General features: G+C 41.1%; 1 protein-coding gene across 1 annotated transcript in view; it reads right to left on the bottom strand.

The window, feature by feature from the left end:
- LOC104589665 (putative apyrase 6) overlaps positions 1-24,697 on the bottom strand; it is an 87,652-nt gene that overhangs the window by 20,126 nt on the left and 42,829 nt on the right. The window contains exon 5 of the mRNA XM_010248059.3: positions 19,597-19,770. Within this exon, the coding sequence (XP_010246361.1) occupies positions 19,597-19,770 (174 nt within the window). The remainder of the gene's footprint in view (positions 1-19,596; positions 19,771-24,697) is intronic.

Below are 24,697 nucleotides of genomic sequence, written 5' to 3'. Positions count from 1 at the left end.
TCTTATTGGGCCAAAGGAAGCTGGCCCATGTTTTAAGTCCTCGCATGTTTCTTTGAGAAGGCACATGACTGAGGAGGGATCGATGTTAGACAAAACTAATCGTCTAGCATCGTCCCCATCATGCTCTTCCTCTGCTGCGGAGACGTTGAACCAGATTTCAGGGTCATTACAGTGGGTTCACTAAAGACACTATTGTGACTATCCAAAGACCGGCACAATCCGAGATCAGTTCGATGAAGTGACCGTGAAAACTGTGAAGCAGATCTATCAACTGAAGCTGAAAGAGACTCCGATTCAGACACAGACAACACGATCAGTATAGGAAGCGTAAATCTGCAAGATTTGAAGGACTTGTGGGAGGATGAAAGTTTAAACACTGTTATTCTGTTCCCAGAGTAGGAAATGTGTTTTGGAAGGATGTGGAAAAGGGGAGGAGCAGAATAAGATGGAAGACAAGGCTGAAAAGTTAAAGACTCCAACAACTAATGCACCACACAAGGATGAGGGAAACTTAGCAGCAGCTATAGAGAGTGATCAGGGTACATCTCTCCTTGCAAACAAGTCTTTTCCAAAAAAACGGGCAGGTAAAGAGTTTCGGTTTGGAGGGGCAGGATTCTGCTCTGAAGGTTTACAAGAAAACACCCAGAAAGGAAAATGCACCAAAATTTTCTTCGGCTGTAGGGATTGAAAAGGTTTTGATTGAACCAAGTTTACCCCAACAACCAAACCAGACAAGGAAGGAGCTCTGGTCAGAATTCTATTACTGATATCCCAACACAACTTGCTGACCATTCCTCTCCTATCAGGCCAGGTATGTTTGTCCATTCGGGTTTTGTTACTAATCTGGGTTTTGTGCCTGAAACAGGTACCTTGGCATAACAGCTAGAGAGAACAGCCGGAGGTGAGGGAGTATAAGTTGAAAGGGTGAGGTTTGAAACAAAGGAAGGAGTTCCATTGTTAGAAAACAGACAGGTGGAGAAAGTGGAGAGAATTTGGGAGCAAATCAGTGTTTTGTTGGAAGAATATAAATAGACAGAAGAATTGTTGGAGGTAACACCAAAAAAACCAGAACCCCTAGGGAGCAATTGTTGTGAGAAGAAAGGAAGAGGTAAATTTGCAATGTCAAGAAAAGAAACAATTAACAAAAGAAAAAAGAAAAAGAAAAGGTCCGAAGTGGAAAGACTAATTTCAAACATAGAAGGGGACTTAAAATTTAGTGGAAGAGGGGAGAGGAGGAAGGCTCCAAAGTGTAGGAAAAAGGATGGTGTGGAGGGTCTCATTCTACAACCGAGTTGATGAAGATCATTAGCTGGAATGCGAGGGGTCTAGGAAGAAAGAGAAAAAGGAGGGTGATAAAGGGTCAGTTGAAGAAGGAAGGCCCAACATTGTATTGATACAGGAAACCAAACTAGCAGATCTAGATAGAAGATGGGTTAGAAGCATGTGGAAAGCAAGAGGAGTGAGTTGGTGCTCAACTCCCTCTTGGGGAGCTTCTAGGGGGATAATTAATCTCTGGAGAGAGGATGTGGTAGAACCATTAGAGGAGCTGATAGGTAATTTTTCTATATCCTTAAAGTCCAGGATGGTGGAGGATGGTTTCATGTGGGTGTTAACCAATGTGTATGGGCCGAATAATTTATAGAGCGAAATGAACTATGGGAAGAGCTCTATGGAATTCATGGGTTATGGGAAGGTCCTTGGTGCTTGGGTGGAGATTTCAATGTAAAAAGGTTTCTAAATGAGTCAAACAATCCCCAACAATCTATCACAACTAGCATGAGGAGGTTCAATGAATTTATTAATAGTTGTAATCTGAAGGAGTTCCCTATGCTACAGGCCAACTTCACTTGGTCCAATTTATAGGAGAATTCATCTTGTTCAAAACTAGACAAATTCCTTCTCAATGAAAGTTGGGAAGCACACTGGAGGGGTTTGGTGGCTAAAGCTCTACCAAGAGTTACCTTAGATCATTGTCCCATAGAGCTAGGTCAAGAGATCTTTGGGCTTGGACCTAAACCCTTTAGATACCCTTTAGGTTCGAGAACATGTGGTTGTCACACCCGGACTTTGTGCATAAAGTTGAGGAGTGGTGGAGAGAAGAGATTAGGGGAGTGAAGTGGAAAGGGGTTAGATTCCACAAGAAATTAAAAAGTCTGAGATCCAAAATAAAAGATTGAAACAGGGAGGAATTTGGTAGATTGGATGAGCTAAAAGCAAGATTGTCAACCCAAATTGAGGATTTAGATTCAAAGGAGCATCAAAGGACCATGAGTGCACAAGAAAGAGAATTGAGATGGAAGTTCAAGAAAAATTTGGAAGAGATCTAGTTGAGGGAAGAGATATCTTGGAGGCAAAAATCTAAGCATAAATGGATTAAAGAAGGGGATGGGAATACCATGTTTTTTCATGCTATGGCCAATGGGAGAAGGAGAAAAAACTTTGTGACCAAGCTTGAGGTCGAAGGAGTGGAAATTAAGTCCCAAGAGAATATAGCCAACTGCTTAGCAACTCACATCAAATCCATTTTGACTAGGCCCCTGGAGAGAGGGTGAGCAGAAGGTCTAAATTGGCTAAGTCTATTAGCTGTTGAGGTGGGTTGTCTAGAAAGAAGCTTTGAAGAGGAGATAAGACAAGTTGTCTTCTCTATGGACAGGTCAAAGGCTCCTAGGCCATATGGTTTTATTATGGTTTTCTATGAGGAGTGTTGGGACACTATCAAAGAAGATTTGTTTGTGGTGTTTAGGGACTTTGAAAACAACCATGTGATTAGTTGTGGAGTTAATACCACATTCTTAGCTCTCATCCCAAAGAGATTAGATGCCAAACACCCTAAAGATTTCAAGCCGATTAGTTTGGAGACTACCATCTATAAGATTATGGCAAAAGTGCTTTCTTTAAGGATTAAAAAGGTCCTTCCCTCTCTCATTACTCAAGCCCAAGGAGCCTTTGTACAAGATAGGCAGATTATAGACCAAATCCTTATAGCAAATGAATGTGTGGAAGAAATGAGGAGATCAGGCAATCAAGGTTTCATTTGTAAGTTGGACATTCAGAAGGCCTACGACTCGGTGGATTAGTATTTTCTATTATAAGTGTTAAGAAAATGTGGATTTGGGGATAGATGGTGCTAGTGGGTGGGTGGATGCATAACCTCTTGTCATTTTTTAATTCTAGTTAATGGAGAGGTCAAGGATTTTTTCCCAGCATGTAGAGGGTTTAGGCAAGGAGATCCTCTTTCACCTTCTTGTTCACACTTGTAGTAGATGTGTTCAGAATATTGAATTTGGAAGCTAACCCAAAAGAAAGTTGTGGTTGGAATCAATTTGGAAGTTTGGGAGATAGAGGCTATAGCTGGTTGTTTAGAATGTTCCATGTCTAGTTGGCCTTTAACCTACTTGGGTCTTCCATTGGGAGCTAACCCAAAAGAAAGTCAGTTCTAGTATCCAATTGTAGAAAAGTTCGAAAAGAGGTTGGCTTCTTGGAAGAAAAGTTACATTTCATTAGGGAATAGAGTGACCTTGATTAGGGTGACACTTGCTAGTCTTCTGGTTTATTTTCTTTCGATGTTCAAGATACCCTCAAGGGAAGCTAAGAAGCTAGAAAAGGTGATGAGGGACTTCTTGTGGGAGCTAGGAGAAGAGAAGGATCATCTGATTAGGTAGGAGATAGTCAACAAAAGGAAGAAGAGGGATTAGGATTAGGTAACCTAGTTCTTAAGAATGAAGCTCTACTAGGGAAGTGCCTTTGGAGATGGCCATTGGAGAGAGAGGTTGTGGCACAAGGTGGTGACTAGTATTCATGGCTATTTGCAAAACGGTTGGGATGTCGGGGTATCTTGATGGGCGATTCTTGTAACACCCTAGAAGGCTATACATGGAATCCTTCCCCATTTTCTTAATCTAGTCAGGTATGATGTTAATTCTGGAAACAATGTTTTTTTTTGAGAAGACATTTGCATTGGCAAATAACCTCTTAAAAACCTTTTTCCCTTTCTTTACTCTCTTTCCCTTTATAAGAGAGTTGGTTTCCAATTTTATTTCCTCCCTAGCTTCTTCTTTAGCCCTAAACTGGGATTTTGGTTTCCATAGAGGGTTACGTGATGATGAAAGTGCTTGTGTTTCAGAACTGCTGTCTTCACTTGAGTCTATTTGCTTAGATCCCCTCAAACCTGACACAAGAATTTGAACCCCTAACCCGAAAGGCATTTTCACTTGCTCCTCTTTCTTTAAGTCCCTTTACTCCCCTTCTGCACCCCAGAACTTACCAGTTAAAGAATTCTAGACTAGACCCATTCCCCCAAAGATTGTTGTTTTTTGTTGGGAAGTTTATTATGGTAAGATCAATACATTTGAAAAGTTGCAAAAGAGGAGACCAAAATGGTACTTATACCCTAATTGGTGTGTTCTTTGTATAACTCAGAATGATGACTGTCACCACTTACTGATCTCTTGCTCCTTTGCTACAGCTTTATGGAATTGGAGTTCTATGTTGTTTGAGTGTAGGTGGAACCTACCATCTGATACTAGCTTATTGTTTAGTCCGTCTACCTTTGAATGGGCACACAAAGTGAAGGAGAATTATGTGGAAGTGCATAAGAGCAGCTTTGTTGTGGACTATTTGGGAAGAAAGGAACACCAGAATTTTTTGTGAAAAAGAAAGGAGCTTGTCAGAAGTTAAAGAATGCATTTTGACAATGGCAATTCAGTGGCTGAAAACTCTAAATCTCTTTGATGCAAACTCTTTCGATGACCTATGGAGAAGTTGGTTAGTAGTGGTTAATACTTCTACTAGGAAGGACAGACATGTGGTTGAATGGATGCCACCTGGGGAGGAGTTTATTAAGCTGAACTCTGGTGGAAGTAGCCGAGGTAACCCAGGACCTTCAGGCATAGGACGAGTGCTGAGAAATAAAGACAGTAGCATTATATCTTTGTATTCAGGTCCTGCGGGTGTGGGAGAGTCTTTTAAAGGCCGAATTACTTGCTTTTGTGGAAGGAATCCAGGTCATAAATCAGCTAAGAATAGAGCATTTGATTATTGAAGGGGACTCCCAGGTGATAGTGGGCTGGTTGAAGGATCTGGACTATGTGATCAGGGGCTTTAGAGGTCTTCTCAACAAGGTTAAATGGCTAACAAGGAATATGACAATCAAAGTTCAGTGGAGGCAGATTAGCAAACTCAATGGCTGATTCACTTGCAAAACAGGGGGTTCTTCGAGCTACTTTATTTTGGGCTTCTATGTAATTTCTTTTGTACTTATAATTCTATAACTAGTCTTAAAGGAAAGGTCGCACCTCCTGCCTTTCCATGGGTTGCCTGTAACTCTTATTTGCTGGATTAATAAAATATTACTCATTTATCAAAAAAAAAAAAGAAAATCTGGCAAAAATTGTACAGGGCTTAGAAAATTATGAGACCACTTCCCGCCACTCCCAAAGTGTAAAACGACCTGAATGGTCTTGGTTTTGCAGCAGAAGAATTCATTAAACATGTTGTACAAGGCTTGACATCAGATCTGAAATTTCTGCAATTTTCTCCTTGAAAAAACCACTAAAAATCATAGAAGCTTTGAACAAAGACAAGAGTCATACAAAAAATCCTCTAAAATCAGGGTGAATCAAACCATGTAGGATATTTTAATGCTGCCAACACCTGTACAGACTGCTGACATCATCCAGCGGCAGTCTGACATCAGTAGTTCATCTCGTGGGAGAGGATCAGCAAGAAAGGTATTCCAAAGTGCCTTTCTAGGGTTTGTAAAGCTAGTGTTATAAATCTAGGGCTTGTAGAAGAAAAGAAAAGAAAAGAGAAGAAGGAGAGGAGGAGAATGTGTCAAGAGGTGTGTGGGTGGGTGTGGGTGGGTGTGTGTGTGTGTGTGTGTGTGTGTGTGTGCTCACACCCTCAAAAACACTTTTTAGTTTGAAACAAGAAAATTACAAGGAAGCCTCTACTTGGGAGCCCAAATACAAAGAGATGAGGAAAAGACGAAAAACACCCTTGCCTAAACATTCTCAACACTAGTCATCATCAAAGTGCCTATGATCCATCAATCTTCCTTTCTATGGTGATCATGGTCTCACCATTTTGCTTGTCTATGTTCATGAAAATCTTATCATAGGAACTGATATCGAAGGAACTCAACAGCTGAAGTTATGGCTCCATTTTTCCTACACAATCAAGGATCTACGCAGGTCAACAATAGTGTGGTGTATCTTCCTTGGTGACTCTCTCATCTAATGAAAGTGTAAGTAGACAATGGTGTCCAAGTCCTCTGTTGAAGCTGGATATAAAGCAACGTCTGATGTTAGTGGTGAAATCATTTGGTTTAAGGTGTTTGTCAGAAACTTCATTTTCCCCTCAATACTCCTACATCATTATATGTTAATAATACAAGTGCGATCCACATCACTTCCAACCTAGTTTTTCATGAGCGCACCAAACACATTGAGGTTGATTGTCATTTCATTCATGATCAGTTTGCTGCAACGATAATCGCTCTTCCACACATTTCATCTGAGCCCCAACTTGCTGATATCTTCATAAAAGCCATGCCTCGTTTGCACCACTGAGTTCCGTTTCTTTTTTTGATAGATAAAATATCACATTTCCATTAAATCAGAAAGAAATTACATAATCAGTCCCTTAGGAAGGTGCGAGATGCTACCTCTCCAAACATGAAACACATAAAATCTTAAAATACAGAATCTAAAGCAAAATGTACACGTGTACTAATACAAAATTACAGCTCAGCCCAAAATAGTGTTTCCTTGTGGGCAAATTGATGTTGTCCCCATATTAGTCTGAGGGGGAGTTATAATAACATTGTTGTTTTATTCTTATATTAGTAGGTCTCACTATATTATAGTGGAATGTATATAGGGTATCTTGTAATCCACCTCGATAATAAGGGTCATTTATGTAATTGTACATATCATTGCCTTGTACACTAAAATATGCTCTTTGGGGGTGGGGGCATCCATTTGATACACACTCTCAAAACATTTCTTCATCTTTGTTGGGTACTTGAAACCCTAGAAGGGTGATAGATCATCATTAGGATACAAAATACCAAAAGGAGTTTTGAACCCTAGAACCTGAGATGGAACTCTATTTATAAGAATAAGAAATAGTGTTGTACAGATGGCATCCCCCCAATGACAAATAGGAACATGACAACTAAATATAATAGCCTAAGAAACTTTTAGTATATGTCAATTCTTTCTTTTTGCCACCCCATTCTACTAAGGAGTATAAACACAGGTACACTTTGATGAATAACATCATGGTCCAACAAATGCAAAACAAGATTCTACTCAAAGCCTTCTTATTTAGCATTATCATATTGGAATATTTTGATGCATTTAGAGGAACTAGCATTGCAATGCATAGAGCCCCCTTTTACTTTGTTTTCTTCTTGTTAGCATAAGGGTATTTCTGTCTTTATACTTATGTTGAGGTTGCTGATCTGTAATATTATGTTAGAACTAGTGTGGGCACTTGTGTCTTTTCCATTAGATTAATAATATAAAAACATGTCTGGCCGAATGGGAGTGATTTTTTCCCTAATTCGAACCAGACTTTTCTTCTCACCTTTTCTCCTTTCTCTCTCTCTTTCTTCCTTCTTTCTTCCTCTTTCTTCTTGATTGTTAACAGACAAACAGGACTCAAAGGCAGGCCGAATTATAACATGGTATCAGAGCACAACTAAGCAATAGATTTCTATTCTCTGCGCACTCAATCTAGGGTTTTCCCTTGATTTCCCTGCCATCGGTTGGAGATCAGGGAAAGGGCTGAAAAGGAGTGATCGCCCTCTTCCCTTGGAGGTTTCTATGCCTCCAGTTGTGTCTTGTGTGGTCAGTTGCTGTAGTTTCTAAGCCCTCCCCTAATCGATGTAGGGCTGATTCGTGTGGTGCAGTGGGTGTCTTGTGTGGACTGATTTTCTTCTCGTGTAGTTGTCTTTCAGGTGATGAGGTAAGAGATTTCTATGCATATTTTCTGTTATGAATCAAATAGGAAGTATGTTTCAGATCGTATGATGGGATTTCAGACTGTAGTGTGCTAGGGTTTATGCTATTTTTTGTGTGATTCGAAGGAGAAGTGGTGCTCATATAGTGGTGAGATTTCAGGTAGCCGTAGGGTAGGGTTTGTGGTGTAACGAGTGCAACTTTCAGCAATAACAAGTGCTGAAACCAGTGTGGTCAGTGAGATCAAGTCATGTGCAGTGTGCAGAATTCAGTGATAACAGAATTCAGCAATGGGAGATAACAATGATAGCAAATCTAATGTGATGATCCCTACTGACTACCTGAATGTTCAAATGACCTCCATTAAACTGAATGGGGAGAATTATGTCCCTTGGGCTAAATCTGTAGAAGTTTTTCTGAAGGCAAAGAAGAAGGTGAAACACATAAGAGATGAGAAACCCTCCACTGATTCTCATGAGTATGAAGTCTGGGAACAAGAGGATGCACAAATTATCATGTGGTTATGGAATAGTATGGAACCCAGGATTAGTGTAAATTTCATGTTTCTTGACACTGCCAAAGATGTGTGGGACCATGCTAAGAAATTGTATTATGGTCAAGACAATACAACCAGGGTATATCAGCTGTATCAGGAATAGTTTAATCTGCAACAGGGCAATCAGAGTCTTGAGGAGTACTATGCCAGTATGAGAAACATCCATAATGAGTTGAATGTTTATCAGCCCCTCACGTCTGATGTCAAGATTCAGCAACAACAGAGAAAACAACTTGATGTGACACGATTTTTGGTGGGGCTAAAATCTGAGTATGAACTAGTACGGGCTCAGATACTAGGAGGATCAGCTCTTCCTTCTTTAGAAGAGATGTTTGCTCGACTTCGGAGGACTTCTATTGGATCTACTGAGAACTCTAATGTCTCAGATAGATCAACCTTTGTAGTGTCGAGAGGTCATGGTGTTAGAGGTGGAGCTCGAGGAGCTCAGTCCAACCGTGGTGGTAGCAGTGGTCCGGTATATGGTCGGAGTGGTAGTGGTGGACCTACATATAACCGTGGTGGTGGTCATACTGGAGGCAGAGATTCAGGGGGAGCCCGTGGTAGAGGACGTGCCTCGGGTCCAAAGAGGTGTAGTCATTGTGGTATGGATGGACATACCATTAATTATTGCTATGACTTGCATGGTCCACCCTCAACCTGGGCCAATCATGCCATCACTAGTGACACCAGTTCCAGTTTTAGACAGGAGAATCGTTCAGCTGATCAGATGCCTCCTACATCCACAGATGGTCCCGGGAAGGAGATAGTGAGTGTTCCCTATGATGAGTATGAGAGGTTTTTCCAATCTACATCTCAGCAGAACACGGCTACTATCGCACACTCAGGTATGGCTTGTTTGGCATCCACACCCAATCCCTGGATTATAGACTTTGGAGCCTCCGATCACATGACTGGAATTCCAGGTGTGTTTTCTTCCCTCTCTCATTGCTCAACATCACAATCTGTTACCCTTGCTAATGGTTCCACATCCTCCATTTGTGGTGTTGGTAATGTTGACCTAGACCCTGTATCCCTGTCCTCAGTTTTGTATGTCCCTAACTTTTTGTTTAATCTTATGTCTATTAGTAAGCTGACCAAGTCACTTAATTTGTTCCATTACCTTTTACCCTTCTATGTGTGTTTTTTAGGATCTCAAGACGGGGATGAAGATTGGTGGAGGGCATGAAGCCGGTGGACTGTATTATCTTGACGGTGGTGGAAGAACATCAACAGCTCTCCAGCCATCTATCTCTCCTCTCCAGTGGCACTGTCGATTTGGTCATCCTTCGATGAAAGTTTTGAAATCTTTGGTTCCTTCGTTGAGTCAACTTTCTGTTTTAGATTGTGAGTCGTGTCAGTTTGGGAAACACCATCGTGTTCCCTTTAGTTCTAGGGTTGATAACCGTGTGTCGAGTCCTTTTTCTTTGATTCACTCAGATGTTTGGGGTCCTTATAAAGTGATGTCATACAATGGATATAGATATTTTGTTATTTTTGTTGATGACTTTTCAAGGATGACGTGGCTCTATTTAATGAAAGAAAGAAGTGAATTGTTTACCATCTTCCAGAAATTTTATGCTGAGATTCGCAATCAATTTGGTGTTCACATTAAAATTTTTCGTTTTGATAATGGCCGTGAATATTTATCTTCATCATTTCAAGAATACTTGGATCAACATGGCATTATACAACAGACCTCATGTACCTACACCCCACAACAAAATGGGGTGGCTAAAAGAAAGAACCGACATCTCTTAGAAACAGCATGATCCCTCATGCATCACATGAATGTTCCCAAACCCTTTTGGAGTGATGCGATGCTTACCTTTTGCTTCTTGATTAATCGGATGCCCATGTCTATCTTTGATGGTCATTCCCCATTTAATGTCTTGTTTCCCACCTTGTCTCTGTTTCCTCTTTCTCCTCGGGTATTTGGGTGTGTCTGCTTCGTCCATAATCTGGGCCCCGGGAATGAGAAGTTAGATGCACGATCCCTTAAGTGCATCTTCCTTGGCTATTCCCGGACCTAGAAAGGGTATAAGTGTTACCATCCTAGTTCTCCCCGTTCCTTTGTGTGTGCTGATGTCACCTTCTTTGAGTCTACTCCGTTCTTCTTGGGGTCCGGTGATGCTTCTTCCTCCTCATCGCCTCCTCTTCCACTTCCAGTTGTCGATCCTCTTCCCCTTGTTCCAACCGTGACTAAGTCCTTGCCTCCAATGCCACCACCTATTGAACGCCCACCTATCCATCAGGTGTATACACATCGCCCACGTGTACCTACTGCTACTCCTCCGGCTCCATCACCGTCAACAGATCCGGCTCCAGGCCCGAACCTAATATCTGATCTTGATCTTCCCATTGCCTAGCGGAAAGGTAAACACACTTGCACCTTTCATCCCATTTCTAATCATGCTTCACTTACCTTTCCGCCTCCCATCGCCAGTTTATCTCTTTGTTATCCTCAGTGGTTGTTCCTAAGGATGTCCAGGAAGCCCTTGCCTCTCCAGGGTGGTGTCGTGCAATGGAAGAAGAGCTCTCAGCTCTACGTCATAATCATACTTGGGACCTCACCGCTCTTCCTCCTGGGAAGCAGGCTGTCGGTTGTAAGTGGGTTTATATCGTTAAGTATTTGCCTGATGGTAGTGTTGAGCGCTTGAAAGCGCGATTGGTTGCAAAAGGGTACTCCCAAACCTATGGTATTGACTACAAAGTGACCTTCTCCCCGGTTGCTAAGATAGGGTCGGTTCGTGTTGTGATCTCTCTTGCAGCTATGTATGATTGGCCCCTATATCAGCTTGATATCAAAAATGCCTTTTTGCATGGTGATTTGCTCGAGGAGGTCAACATGGAGCAACCACTAGGGTTTGTTGCTCAAGGGGAGGATGGTAAGGTAATGCAGACTAAAGAAGGCTATATATGGGCTTAAACAGTCTCGAGCATGGTTTGGAAGGTTCAGTGAGATGGTAAAGAAGTTTGGTATGAAACAGTGCCAAGTTGATCATTCCGTATTCAGTCATGACTCTCAAGCAGGAAAAATACTATTGGTGGTTGTTAACAGATGTTATTTTTCATATGTATAGTACCGCAGGGGTACTATTGTACTTTTACTTCTCTTTATGTTTAGTTGTTGTCGCCCTAGTATAAATATAACATACTGCGCCGGCCTACAGTATCTTTTGGGGGCTCTCAGTCCTCTTGTCTCTTCTCTCCTCTCTTCTTCCTGTACAATATGGTATCAAAGCAGGACAACCAGGTCTGAAGGGAGATGTCGAGCAGTCTGTCTTTTCCTCTTCTTCGCACCAGATTCCCAGAGCAATCTGTTTTTTCCTCTTCTTCGCACCAGATTCCCAGCGTGTAAAAGTCATTGTTTCAAGGGTGACAGACTTGTTATCATCTGCTGTTCGGCTGTCCTGATGTTCGACTGAAGCAACTTTTTTCTCTCTTTTCTAGACTTGTTATCATCTGCTGTTCGGCTGTCCTGAGGTTCGACTGAAGCAACTTTCTCTCTTTTTTCCTGGTCGTGTGCCAGCGCTGGACCTGTTCTAGGTCTGCCGATTGGATGTGAGGTGAGCTGCACCTCTTTCTCCTTTTTCGTGGGGTCGTTTGATCCCTATGGAACTGTAGGTCGTAAGGACCTTGTTTATGTGCTGCAACAGCAGCTTTTATGGTCATTTGACCCCTGTGAAACTATAGGCCGTAAGGACCTTGTTTATGTGCTGCAGCAGCAGCTTTTATGGTGAACTGAAGGTCAGAAAGTGGTCGGCACCTTCTGTAACAATTTTTTAAGGTTGTGTTCCTCTTTTGAGTGTGGTTTTTTGAATCTGAAATCATTAGTGGTGAGAATTCTGCTACATCCGGTGTTTCCTCGATGCTGAATGGAATGAGTGGGGGTGTGGACCTATCCTTTCCCATGGCTGTTATCCCTCTTGATGGTTTAAACTATTTAGAGTGGTCAAGAGGGATCAAGCTGTACATCACTGCAAGGGGAAGATAGGTTATATTAATAGGAGAATAAAAGAACCACATTCTGGGAGTGCTGAATATGATAGATGGAATCAGGAAAACAGCATGGTTATGTCTTGGCTTTTAGTCTCTATGCAACCTCAAATAAGGAGGAATTTCATGTGGGCTGAAACAGCAAATGAGATTTGGGAACAAAAAAAATCAACATATTCAGAACTGCGACACTATGCAAAAATCTACCAACTACAGGCAGAATCGTCTACTTGTAAACAAGGGTAGAGGTGTCTATCGGTGTATTACTCTAACTTGACTTCTGTCTGGAAGGAGTTGGACCATTATCAGAGTGTGGACTAGAAGTGTGATGAGATGCAAAACTGTACAAAAAACTCGTCTCCCAGTAGAGACTATTTGCTTTCTTACATGGTTTGAACCCTACATATGAATCTATCAGAGTCCAGATCCTCGGTTCTAAGGATCTTCCATCAGTTCAGGAAGCTTATGCTCTTGTACAATCTAAAGAAAGCAAAAGGAATTTGATGAACAGTTCTGGTGGAGATGCAATTGTGTTGGCAGCGAAAGGGAGTGTCACTACCAGTGTGGGAAATTCTTCCAAGAAAGGAGATCTTCAAAAAAAAAATGGATGACAAAGATAAATTGTGGTGTACTCATTGCAAGACACCCCGACATACCCGAGACACATGTTGGGATCTTCATGGAAAGATGAAATGGGCTCAAGATCTGAATAAGAAGCAAAGTTCAGATATGAATAAAAAGTCAGGGCAGCAAGGTACAAGAAAACACACTATGGCCAACATGGCTACTCAAGAGAATCAGCCCCCCATCCATATTGTGACTCAGATACATTCATCTGGATCTGACCCAAGGGAGGATATTATGAATTCCTTCCGTGACCATTTAGAGCTCTATGGTAGAGCAATTCGTCAGATAGATGCTCCTCCTTCAACCTCATTTGCATCTACATCAGGTAACTCTGCCATAGCTTTCCATGTTGCTTCTCATACCCTTGACTTTCCCTGGATCATTGATTTTGGAGCGTCAAAACACATGACTGGTACGTCCTCTTACTTTCAGACCTATCACCTTCTTTCTGGAAGAGACAAGGTGAGACTAGCTGATGGATCATATGCTTCCATTACTGGTCAAGGAACTATCTCTCTTCCCCTCGGCCTTACCCTCTCTGATGTTTTACATGTCCCAAAATTTCCCATTAATTTGTTCTCTGTTAGTAGTGTTACTAATTCCTTAAACTACTCACTGACCTTTTTCCCTTCTTACTGTGTGATTCAGGATCTGGCCTCGGGGAGGACGATTGGTAGAGGACGTATGGTTGATGGACTTTACATGCTGGAGAATAAGGCTGGTCTTCCTGTCATAGAGTCTAAGAGTCAGTCCTGTAAGAGTCAAGTTTATTTATGGCATTGTCACCTTGGTCATTTATCTTTTGAGTCTTTGAAAGTGGTGTTTCCATATCTGTTTAGGTCAGTGTCTATTTCAGATTTCTCTTGTCAAACGTGTCAACTAAGTAAACATTGTAGAACTCATTTTCTTCCAAAAAAATAGTAAATCTGAATTTCCTTTTCACATTGTTCATTCTGATGTGTGGGGCCCTGTTTATTTACCATCTGAGAGTGGTTACAAGTATTTTATTACCATTATTGATGATTATTCTAGATATACTTGGGTATATCCCATGCGAACCAGGGAGGAAGTACCAAAAATTATTCAAGATTTTCAACAGATGGTCTTCACTCAATTTCAAACTGAAATCCAAATTTTTCAGTCAGATAATGCGAAAGAGTATTTTCATAGTGATCTCACGGAATTCTTTGCTTCGCGTGGTTCACTTCACCGTAGCACTTGTGCCCGAACACCACAACAAAATGGTGTTGCTGAACGAAAGAACCGACTTCTTCTTGAAGTGGCCCGGGGTTTACTACTCCATATGAATGTCCCCAAACGTTTTTGGCTTGAGGCTGTCCTTTGTTCTGCCTACCTCATTAATCGTATGCCCTCTCAATGGTTAGAGTGCAAAGCCCCACATCAGCTTCTCTTCCCTAAGGCCCCCCTTCTTCCCATTCCTCCTCGCGTGTTTGGTTGTCGGTGCTTTGTCCAAAATCTATCTCCCACTCGTGGGAAATTGGATTCTCGTGCTATTCCTTGCATATTCCTAGGGTATTCCTTCACTCAGAAGGGATACCGTTGTTTTGATCATGTTTCTCGAAAATTCTATTTCCATGGATGTCTCTTTCTTTGAGAATGAGCCTTTTTTCCCTGTTTCTCCTCAGGGGGAGTGTAGAAATGAGGAGAAACCGGTTCAGCTCCCTCCTCTTCCTGATCCTCTGCCTTTTCGTGTCTTCTTCCGTCGTCACAAAGGCCAACCAAGTTCAAGAGCTGTGGAGAATCTAGAAGTTGTACCTCCAGTGCCATTAAACTCCTCGGGGGCGGATCATACTCACTCAGGTATCTTGGCTCCCAATGATGTCCCTGATTCTATTGCAATTGATACCTCTGTTGTTAATGACCTTGACCTTCCTATTGCTCACAAGAAAGGTGTTAGATGTAGTTTTTTTTGAGTCTCAACCGTATTTTCAGTCTTCTCAGAATTCTCTCAAGGGGGAGACTTGTGGGTTAGAAGAGGATTCTCATTCTCCCTTCCTTTTTCTTCCCCTTTCATCACCTTCCACTACTCCTAGCTATGACATTCCAGGTCAACCTAGTGAGGCTCCCACTGTGCCAGTTACTTCTCCTGATACAGCAGATGCTCCTGAAGGATCCAATAGGCAAGAGAAAGAGATACTTACATACAGCAGAAGGAAGAAGGGCCCTCAATCTCATGATTGCAACCAGTTGAACTCAGATCAATCTGTCTCTGCAATCCAAGGTAATTCTGACTCACTCACTTCGGATTTGGATCTTCCTATTGCTCTCCGTAAGCCTGTTCGTTCTTGTACCACCCGGCATCCCGTAGCTGATTATGTTTCTTACTCACACTTATCTCCTGCCTATCACTCCTTTGTGTCTGCTCTTTCCTCTGTATGTGTCCCTTCTAGGTACTCTGAGGCGGCATCTGATCCAAGGTGGAAAGAATCCATGAATGAAGAGATGAAAGCCCTAATGAAAGCAAGAACGTGGGAATTGGTGGACCTACCAGAGGGGAAAGGCATTGTTGGGTGCAAGTGGGTATTCACAATAAAACATAGAGAAGATGGGTCAATCGAGAGGTACAAGGCCAGACTTGTGGCAAAGGGATTTACACAAAAGGAAGGAATTGACTACAAGGAAACCTTTGCTCCAGTAGCAAAGCTCAATACAATCAGGGTTCTACTGTAACTAGCAGCAAATTTCTCTTGGGATCTCCATCAGTTGGATGTGAAGAATGCCGTCCTAAATGGTGATCTTCATGAAGAAGTATTCATGGAACCTCCTCCTGGCTATGATGTTGGAAAGAAGGTGTGTAAATGGAAAGCATTATATGGTTTGAAGCAGTCTCCCCAGGCATGGTTTGAGAGACTTTGTATGGCCATGAAGAAAGTGGGATACACTCAGAGCAGTGCAGATCATACATTGTTTACAAGGAGACAGGATGGCAAACTTACGGCTCTCATTGTTTATGTGGATGATATGGTGATTACTGGAAATGATGTGGAAGAGATGAAGAGGCTGAAGGAGTTCTTAACTTCAGAATTTGAGATCAAAGACCTAGGAAATCTGAGATATTTTCTTGGAATTGAAGTTGCTAGATCAAGAGAAACATATGTCAGCGGAAATATGTGCTAGATCTCCTAGAGGAAACAGGCATGATGGGGTGCAGGCCAGTCAATTCATGCACTCACCAAAGATCCCTCATATGAGAGCAGTGAAAAGAATTCTCATATACTTGAAGACTTGCCCAGGGAAAGGAATTCTATTAAGGAAAAACAACAGATTTGAAATTGAAGCCTACACTGGTGCTGATTGGGCTGGGTCTGTTGGAGACAGAAAATCAACCTCAAGCTACTGTACATTCTTGGGAGGAAACCTGGTCACATAGTGCAATAAGAAGCAGAATGTTGTGGCTAGATCAAGTGTAGAGGTAGAATACTAAGCTATGGCACACGGGGTTGCAGAACTGTTATGGCTCAGAACTCTTCTTAATGAGCTTGGTATTAAGGCTGAGAGTCCTCTCAGGCTGTATTGTGATAATAAAGCTGCTATCAACATTGCCAACAATCCCGTGCAGCATGACAGGACAAAACATATTGAAATTGATCGACACTTTGTCAGAGAGAGAATTGTTTCAGGAGAACTCTGTGTGCCTTATACTCCATCAGAGTTGCAAATTGCAGATGTATTGACTAAAGGACTAGCAACAACAAAGTTTAGGGACGTACTTGGCAAGCTAAACATGATTTATATCCATTCTTAGCTTGAGGGGGAGCGTTAGAATGTTAGAATGATGTTTCTTTGTATGAGTGTTCGGCTGATAAGAGTTCTTATTAGCCCATACTTAAGTTTAAGTTATCCTGTAACTGGGCCTGTGTTAATGGGCCTAAGCCTGTTTAATGTTTTAAGTTAACTGGGTGTCCCATCACTAATCAGGGGCATTCCAGTACTTTCTTGTATCTTGTACTACATTCAAATATAAATAAAAGCATGGTCGACTGGCAAGTACAGTTCGACATTCCAGCATCTCTTCTTCTTCTCCTCTTTTCTGCTACTTCGACTACAGTGGTTCAACTTTCACTAACCATAAATTAGGTGACAGCCAAGGTGAACCTATCAAGGATGTGAAACAGTTTCAGAGACTTGTAGGGAGATTGTTATATCTTTCTATGACCCGCCCAGACATTGCTTATGCAATTGGTGTCCTTAGCCAGTTCATGCATGCCCCTATGTCCACTCACCTTGAAGCAACAGAAAGAATCCTTCGATATTTTAAAAGGTTTTCTGGTGCTGGTTTATTATTTCAAAGGCACGGGCGTTTGAAAGTTGAAGTGTATACTGATGCAGATTGGGTTGGGTCTCTAAATAACAGAAAGTCTACTAGTGGCTACTACACCTTTATAGGAGGAAACCTAGTTACCTAGAAAAGTAAAAAGCAAAGTGTGGTGGCTAGATCCAGTGCTGAAGTTGAATATCGAGCAATGGCTCATGATGTGGTAGAAATTATGTGGATAAAGAATCTGTTGAATGAGTTGGGTTTTCCAGTGGACAAACCTATGACTCTATTCTGTGATAACAAAGCAGCCCTAAACATTGTTGCTAACCCAGTTCTACATGATAGAACAAAACACATCGAAGTCGACAAGCATTTTATCAAAGAGAAAGTCATCACAGGCGAGGTGTGTACCTATGTCAGCTCTGAGGATCAACTTGCAGACATCTTTACAAAAGGACTACACCACTCAAGACATCATAATTTATGTGACAAGTTGGGCATAATTGATATCTATGCTCCAACTTGAGGGGGAGTGTTAACAGATGTTATTTTTCATATGTATAGTACCGTAGGGGTACTATTGTACTTTTACTTCTCTTTATGTTTAGTTGTTGTTGCCCTAGTATAAATATAATATACTGCGCCGGCCTGCAGTATCTTTTGGGGGCTCTCAGTCCTCTTGTCTCTTCTCTCCTCTCTTCTTCCTGTACAATAGTGGTGTATGTAGATGATATTGTCATTACCGGGAATGATAAAATGGGCATTGACAGGTTGAAAACTTTTCTACAGGAACATTTTCAGACAAAGGACCTTGGTAAATTGAAATATTTCTTGGGCATAGAGGTAGCAAGATCTAAGCATGGTATTAATTTGTGTCAGAGGAAATATGTGCTTTTGCTAGAAGAAACAGGTTTGTTAGGTGCTAAACCAACTGAGACACCTATGGAAATAAATACTAGGCTGAGCAGTGATATGGGTGAAGTGTTTGAAGACCCTGGCAAATACCGGTGACTTGTAGGTAAACTGAACTACCTAACCATTACTTGGCCAGACATTTCATTTGCGGTTAATGTGGTAAGTTAGTTCATGCAGAAACCTCTGGTTCCTCATTGGAATGCGGTTCTAAGAATTGTGAGGTATTTAAAAGGAGCCCCTAGTCGTGGTTTGATATACAAAAGTGATGGAAAACTTGAAATAGAAGGGTATACTGATGCTGACTGGGCCGGTTCTATGTCTAATAGGCGGTCTACCACAGGTTATTGCACTTTTCTTGGGGGTAATCTAGTGACATGGAAAAGTAAGAAGCAGACAATCGTGGCAAGAAGCAGTGCAGAGGCAGAATATAGAGCTATGGCACATACTGCTTGTGAATTAGTGTGGCTAAGGAACCTTCTACAGGAGATAGGGTACGACATTAGTATTCCAATGAAGCTCTATTGTGACAATCAGGCTACAGTTCATATTTCTTCTAATCCGGTGTTTCATGAAAGAACCAAGCACATTGAGGTTGACTATCACTTTGTGAGAGAGAAGGTGCTGAATGGAGTGAGAGACACTGCATACGTTAATCAGTGGGCAGACTTATTTACAAAAGGGTTGAGTCAGGGAAGAGTGGACTACATATGTAACAAGCTGGGATTATATGATATACACTCACCAGCTTGAGGGGGAGTGTTAGCGTAAGGGTATTTCTGTCTTTATACTTATGTTGAGTTTGTTGATCTGTAATATTATGTTAGAACTAGTGTCCCTTACTTAAATAAGGGCACTTGTGTCTTTTCCATTATATTAATAATACAAAAACATGTCTGGCCAAATGGGAGAGTGATTTTTTCCCTAATTCGGACCACCAGACTTTTCTTCTCACCTTTTCTCCTCCTTTCTCTCTCTCTCTTTCTACCTTCTTTCTTCCTCTTTCTTCTTGACTGTTAACATGCAAACAGGACTCAAAGGCAGGCCGAATTATAACACTTCTTTTGATAGAGCCATCATCATTCAACAATTATCCCTAGGAAGCAATAGCAAATCCTTTGCATGATCTATTACTAGCAAAGAGATCTATAAAATGAAAACGCTTTTTCCTATTGGAACCATTGTCAATACCAAGTGATTAAAGGAGAACACCATAACAATTTAGAAAATCATCATACTTGATTATAAAAAACAGATCTTACCTTTTCCTTTCTGTAATAATGCCAAAGCTTCAGATCTACATGCAGAAAAGTTTCCTGCTAACTGTGATGCCAGTTGTTTTCCATCACTTGTATTAATCTCAGCTTGATTGAGTTTCTGACTATACCCTTTTGGGATGCAGGGATTCTTCATAATGCCCTCACTAGAACTTAAAACTGCATAGTTAGCACAGAATTTTACAATTATCTCAGTTATCAAATTGTATTAGATAAAATCAAAATAAGAGAAAAAACGCATGCCAGCATTTATGGTTTGATGGGATTTTTTTTCTTGACAGTAAAGAATATAATGTACATAGAAGAAAATGGCAATACAACAAAAAGGTGAGTTTTGTAAACTATACATATATGTCGTTCTTTTTCTATTGTAATTTCAATATCAACAAACATATAACCATGTTGAGATAGGAAAATTCAGGGATATTTGAATAGTCTCACTATATTTGGAAAACCTAAAGAAATCAAGGAAATTTCCTGGAAACATGGATTTTGTTAAAACTCAAGGAATTGGTAGTATTAACATGTTTAACATGCAAGGAGGCGCAATTTAGGCTCTAATTAAGGGGCATTATTGTAGTTCAAATTTTAAATATAGAAGTTAATGAATAGAGGGTGTAAGAATTAAGACAAATTCTCAAACCTATTACATGCCCCAGCCTCCAATCTTTCTCTTCAAATCAGCAAACTATTTTCAAGTTCTTCTGATCATCATTTGCAAGCAGACCTGCTGATGTCAGCATGCCATCGGATGACATAAGCAGGCTGTAAGGTCCATACCAGCACAAGAACAGGAATGACTTTGGTGAGTTCCATTTTAGATTAACTTTGAGATTATTATCTGGTAGTTTGGTTGATCATTGATGGTTTCATACTTGTCTTCCTTTCACAGTTGGAAAATACAGCAAAATACGGTTTGGACTTTTTTCGTAGAAAGCTTGCTGAATTAAAAAATATGAAATAAAAGGAGTTTCTTGAAGAAAGAAGGAAGAGAGAAAGAGAAGAAGAGAAGAGAAGAGAAGTTGAAAAGAAATGAGAGCAATAAAACAGCATATATAAGACACAAAAAAACATTATAAAATTTGGACTCACATAACTACTGTGATCCCCACCTCCTATCTAACAACTAACATAAAACATCCACTCATAAAAAAAATCATAAAACTGATTAATCTTCAACACTACCCCTCAAGTTGGGAGTAAATGTCACACATTCCCAACTTGCGTAGATCATGTTCAAGCTTGTTCTTTGCCACTCCTTAAGTGAGAACATCAGCCAACTGCAACTCTGAAGAGACATAAGGCAAACAGACTTCTCCGGTTGTTACCCTTTCTCTTATAAAGTGTCTATCAACTTCAATGTGTTTTGTCCTATCATGCTGAATTGGATTGTGAGCAATATTGATTGCAGCCTGATTGTCATAGTATAACATTATAGGTTCTGCTGTTTTCACCCCAATCTCAATCAAAAGAGATCTAACCCAAAGAAGTTCTAAGAGACCATGAGCCATGGATCTATACTCAGCCTCTGCACTTGACCTTGCCACAACACTCCTGATGTAGACATCTTGTCATCTAAGCATCCTGACCAATCTGCATCTGTATAGGACTCTATCTTCAAATTCTCATGATTTGAGAAAAAAATTCCTCTGCCAGGTGCTTTTTCAGATTTGCAAGTATCCTCTCAATAGCTTTCCAATGCTGAACCCGAGGTGCATGTATGTATTGACTCACAACACTGATAGCATAAGAAATGTCTAGTTGCGTCATGGACAAATATAGTAGTCGGCCCACGATTCTTTGATATCTCCCCACATCTTTTACCCACTCACCATCCACACCATTAATTATGTGATTTAGATCAATAGGAGTGTCTGCTAGTTTGGTCCCTAGCTTCCCAGTCTCTCGCAATATGTCAAATACATACTTCCTCTGTGAAATAAAGATCCCATGCTTGGATCTTGCAACTTCCCCAAGAAGTATTTGAGTTCACCAAGATCTTTGATCTCAAATTCTTGCTACAATGATTTTTTGAGATCATAATCTCCCCTAGATCATTTCCTGTCACCACTATATCATCCACATACACAATCAGAATTGACACCAAAGCATCTCTCCTCTTCACAAAGAGGGTGTGATCAGACTGTGTCTATGTGTATCCAAAACGGATGAGTGCCCCTCTGAACCTGTCAAACCAAGCCCTAGGTGACTGTTTCAGTCCATATAGAGATTTTCTGAGTCTGCACACCTTTCCTTTACCAATATTTTCATAAAAGCCTGCTGGAATGTCCATATATACCTCCTCCTGTAAGTCACTATTAAGGAAAGCATTTTTGACATCAAGTTGGAACAAGGGTCATGAATAGGTGGCTGCTAGACATAAAAGGATACGAATTGAACTCATCTTAGCTACTAGTGCAAAGGTTTCTAGATAATCAACACCGTAGGTTTGAGTATACCCTTTTGCTACCAACCTTGCCTTGTACCTCTCTATCTTGCCATCAGCTCTATAATTCACTGTGAATACCCATCTACATCTGACTATCTCCTCTCTATCTTGCCAAGTTTGGTTTTTAACCAAAGTATCCATCTCATCTTGCAAGGCTGTTTTCCACTCGGGTTTGGAGAGAGCCTCAATAACATTCCTGGGTATAGACACAGAATCCAGGGAAGAAAGAAAAGCACAGTAGGAGGGTGATAAGGCACTGTAGGAAAGACAGTGTGAAATGCAATGGGCTGTACACTTTCTATTCCCCTTACGAAGTGCAATGGGAAGATCAAGGTCAATGGGATCAGTTGCAACACTGGTGTTAGGGATAGGAACATATCATCAGAAAACATAACAGGCTCAGGTTCAAGAGGAATACCTGGAACTATATCTGCCGAATCTGGAGTTTCAGAAGGACTGATAGAGAGTGGTGTGGAGTCAACCATCATCTGTCGGCGCGGATATTTTTGTGAGGCTGCTCGTAGTGGCTCAAGTAATAAAACTGGAGGTGCAGGTGTTGGCTGAACTAATGGAAGTGCTGGCTGAACTGATGAAGGTACTGATTGAACTGATGAAGGCACCAAAGAAACAGGAAGAGGAACAGATTTTGAGTTCTCCTCCCCAAAACTCTCCCCCTAAGGAGAACCACTCAAGAAGAAGAAGGTGGATTCAAAGAAAGTAACATCCATTGTGACAAATCCGCTCCTCGACACTGGGTCATAATAGCAAAACCCCTTTTGGTTCTGAGCATACCCAAGAAAGAAACATTTCTTGTCCTTACGATCCAATTTATTGCGATGAGATCCAAGAATGTGAACAAAGGAAACACACCCAAAAACCCTTAGAGGTATATGAAATATCACCCCATCTGGAAAAAGCAGACTAAATGGCACCTTCAACCCCAAAGTCTGCGAAGGAAGACGGTTAATCAAATGCATGACTGTAAGAACTACATTTCCCCAGAACTGCACAGGAACTGAAGCATACAACATAAGACTCCTTGCCACCTCCATCCACAATGTGTGTGTTTTTTCTCTCAGCAACTCCATTCTGTGGTGGTGTATATGTACAACTGCTCTGATAAATTACCCCATGTTCTAGGAAATATGTGGTCAGGTCCTTTTCAAAGTACTCTCTGGCATTATCTGATCTAAAAACCTTAGTTCTCACTCCAAATTGTGTGAGAACCATCTGGTGGAACTGTCGTACCAAGTTAGGAACCTCATCACGGGATCTCATCAAATATATCCATGAATATCGTGTACAATCATCCACAAACAAGAGAAGTACCGGAATCCTCCTATAGAAGGGATATGATATGGCCCCCGTACATCAGTGTGAACAATATTAAAAGCAAAAGTACTTCTTTTATTACTTGGTTTAAAAGATTATCTACAATGCTTTCCTAACTAGCAACTCTCACACTCCAAAGTAGATAACTAAACAGACTCAAACAACTTTGGGAAAAAGACATTTCAAAGAACCAAAAGAAAGGTGTCCCAAGCGATTGTGCCAGAGCACAATCTGGTTCACCGACTCTGACCCACTACCACTACTATTGCTAACATGATGGCCCTGATGTCTCGGAATCTCATCCAAAAGGTAGAGTCAATTCACCTCACGACCACTCCCAATCATCTTCTTTGACTCCAGATCTTGCAAAACACAATTACCAGGAAGAAAGGTCATAGAACAATTCAAATTCTTTGTCAAAGAACCAAAGGACAGTAGGTTGGTATGAAGTCTAGGGACATGTAAAACAGAAGACAGAGTTATATCATTGGTCACTCTAATTGTCCCTTTCCCAGCAATGGGAATATGTGAACCATCTGCTGTAGAGACTCTGTCTCTACCAGAACACAACTGATAAGAACTGAAAAGGATAGGAGCATTAGTCATGTACTCAGATGCTCCAGAGTCTATAATCCAGGGAGGTCCCTCCTTACCTGAAGTGGATGCAAGATTTACAGTTGCATATGAACTACCTGTATGTGCAAAGGAAGAGGTGTATCTGGCTTCTGCATTCTACTGTCCATCTGGAAGGCTAGTGCTAGGTAAATTTTTCTTACTCATAAGTTATCCAAACCTCTCCAGTTCTATCCTCACTACTGCTACTGCAATGGATTCCTAATCCGTTTGGGAAAGAGGGACTGACGAGTCTCCTGTAATGGCTACATTTGCATTTTTTCCCTTCTTGTTCCTTATCCGGGTAGGCATAAGATTTGGACGAAAATTCCAACAAGTGTCCCTGGTATGCTTAGGCTTCTTGCAATAATCACACACCAAGTCCTTCTTATCTTCCCTTCTAGTCTCACTACTCCCCCTGTCTCCATTCGGCTTAGGTTTTGTTGTACCAACCATAGCCGACTAGTCAATCCCAACCTGTCTCAGCATTACATTCCTCCTGCTCCCCTCTCCAAAGACAAAGGCAAAGGCCTGAGAGAGTGTCACACCCTCCCTAGAAAGAATATGCTGCCTAGCAATATCGAATTTAGGGTTCAGCCCTGCCAAGAACTCAAAAACCCTATTCCTTTCTACTAGTCTGTGATAGGTTGTTGCATCATTTACACTTTCCCATATCACAGTTTCTAAGTGATC

The sequence above is a fragment of the Nelumbo nucifera genome, chromosome 2 (genome assembly GCF_055504915.1).
Source record: "Nelumbo nucifera cultivar China Antique chromosome 2, China Antique-T2T, whole genome shotgun sequence".
Lineage (NCBI taxonomy): Eukaryota > Viridiplantae > Streptophyta > Magnoliopsida > Proteales > Nelumbonaceae > Nelumbo > Nelumbo nucifera.
This window is presented reverse-complemented; position numbering and strand designations above follow the sequence as displayed.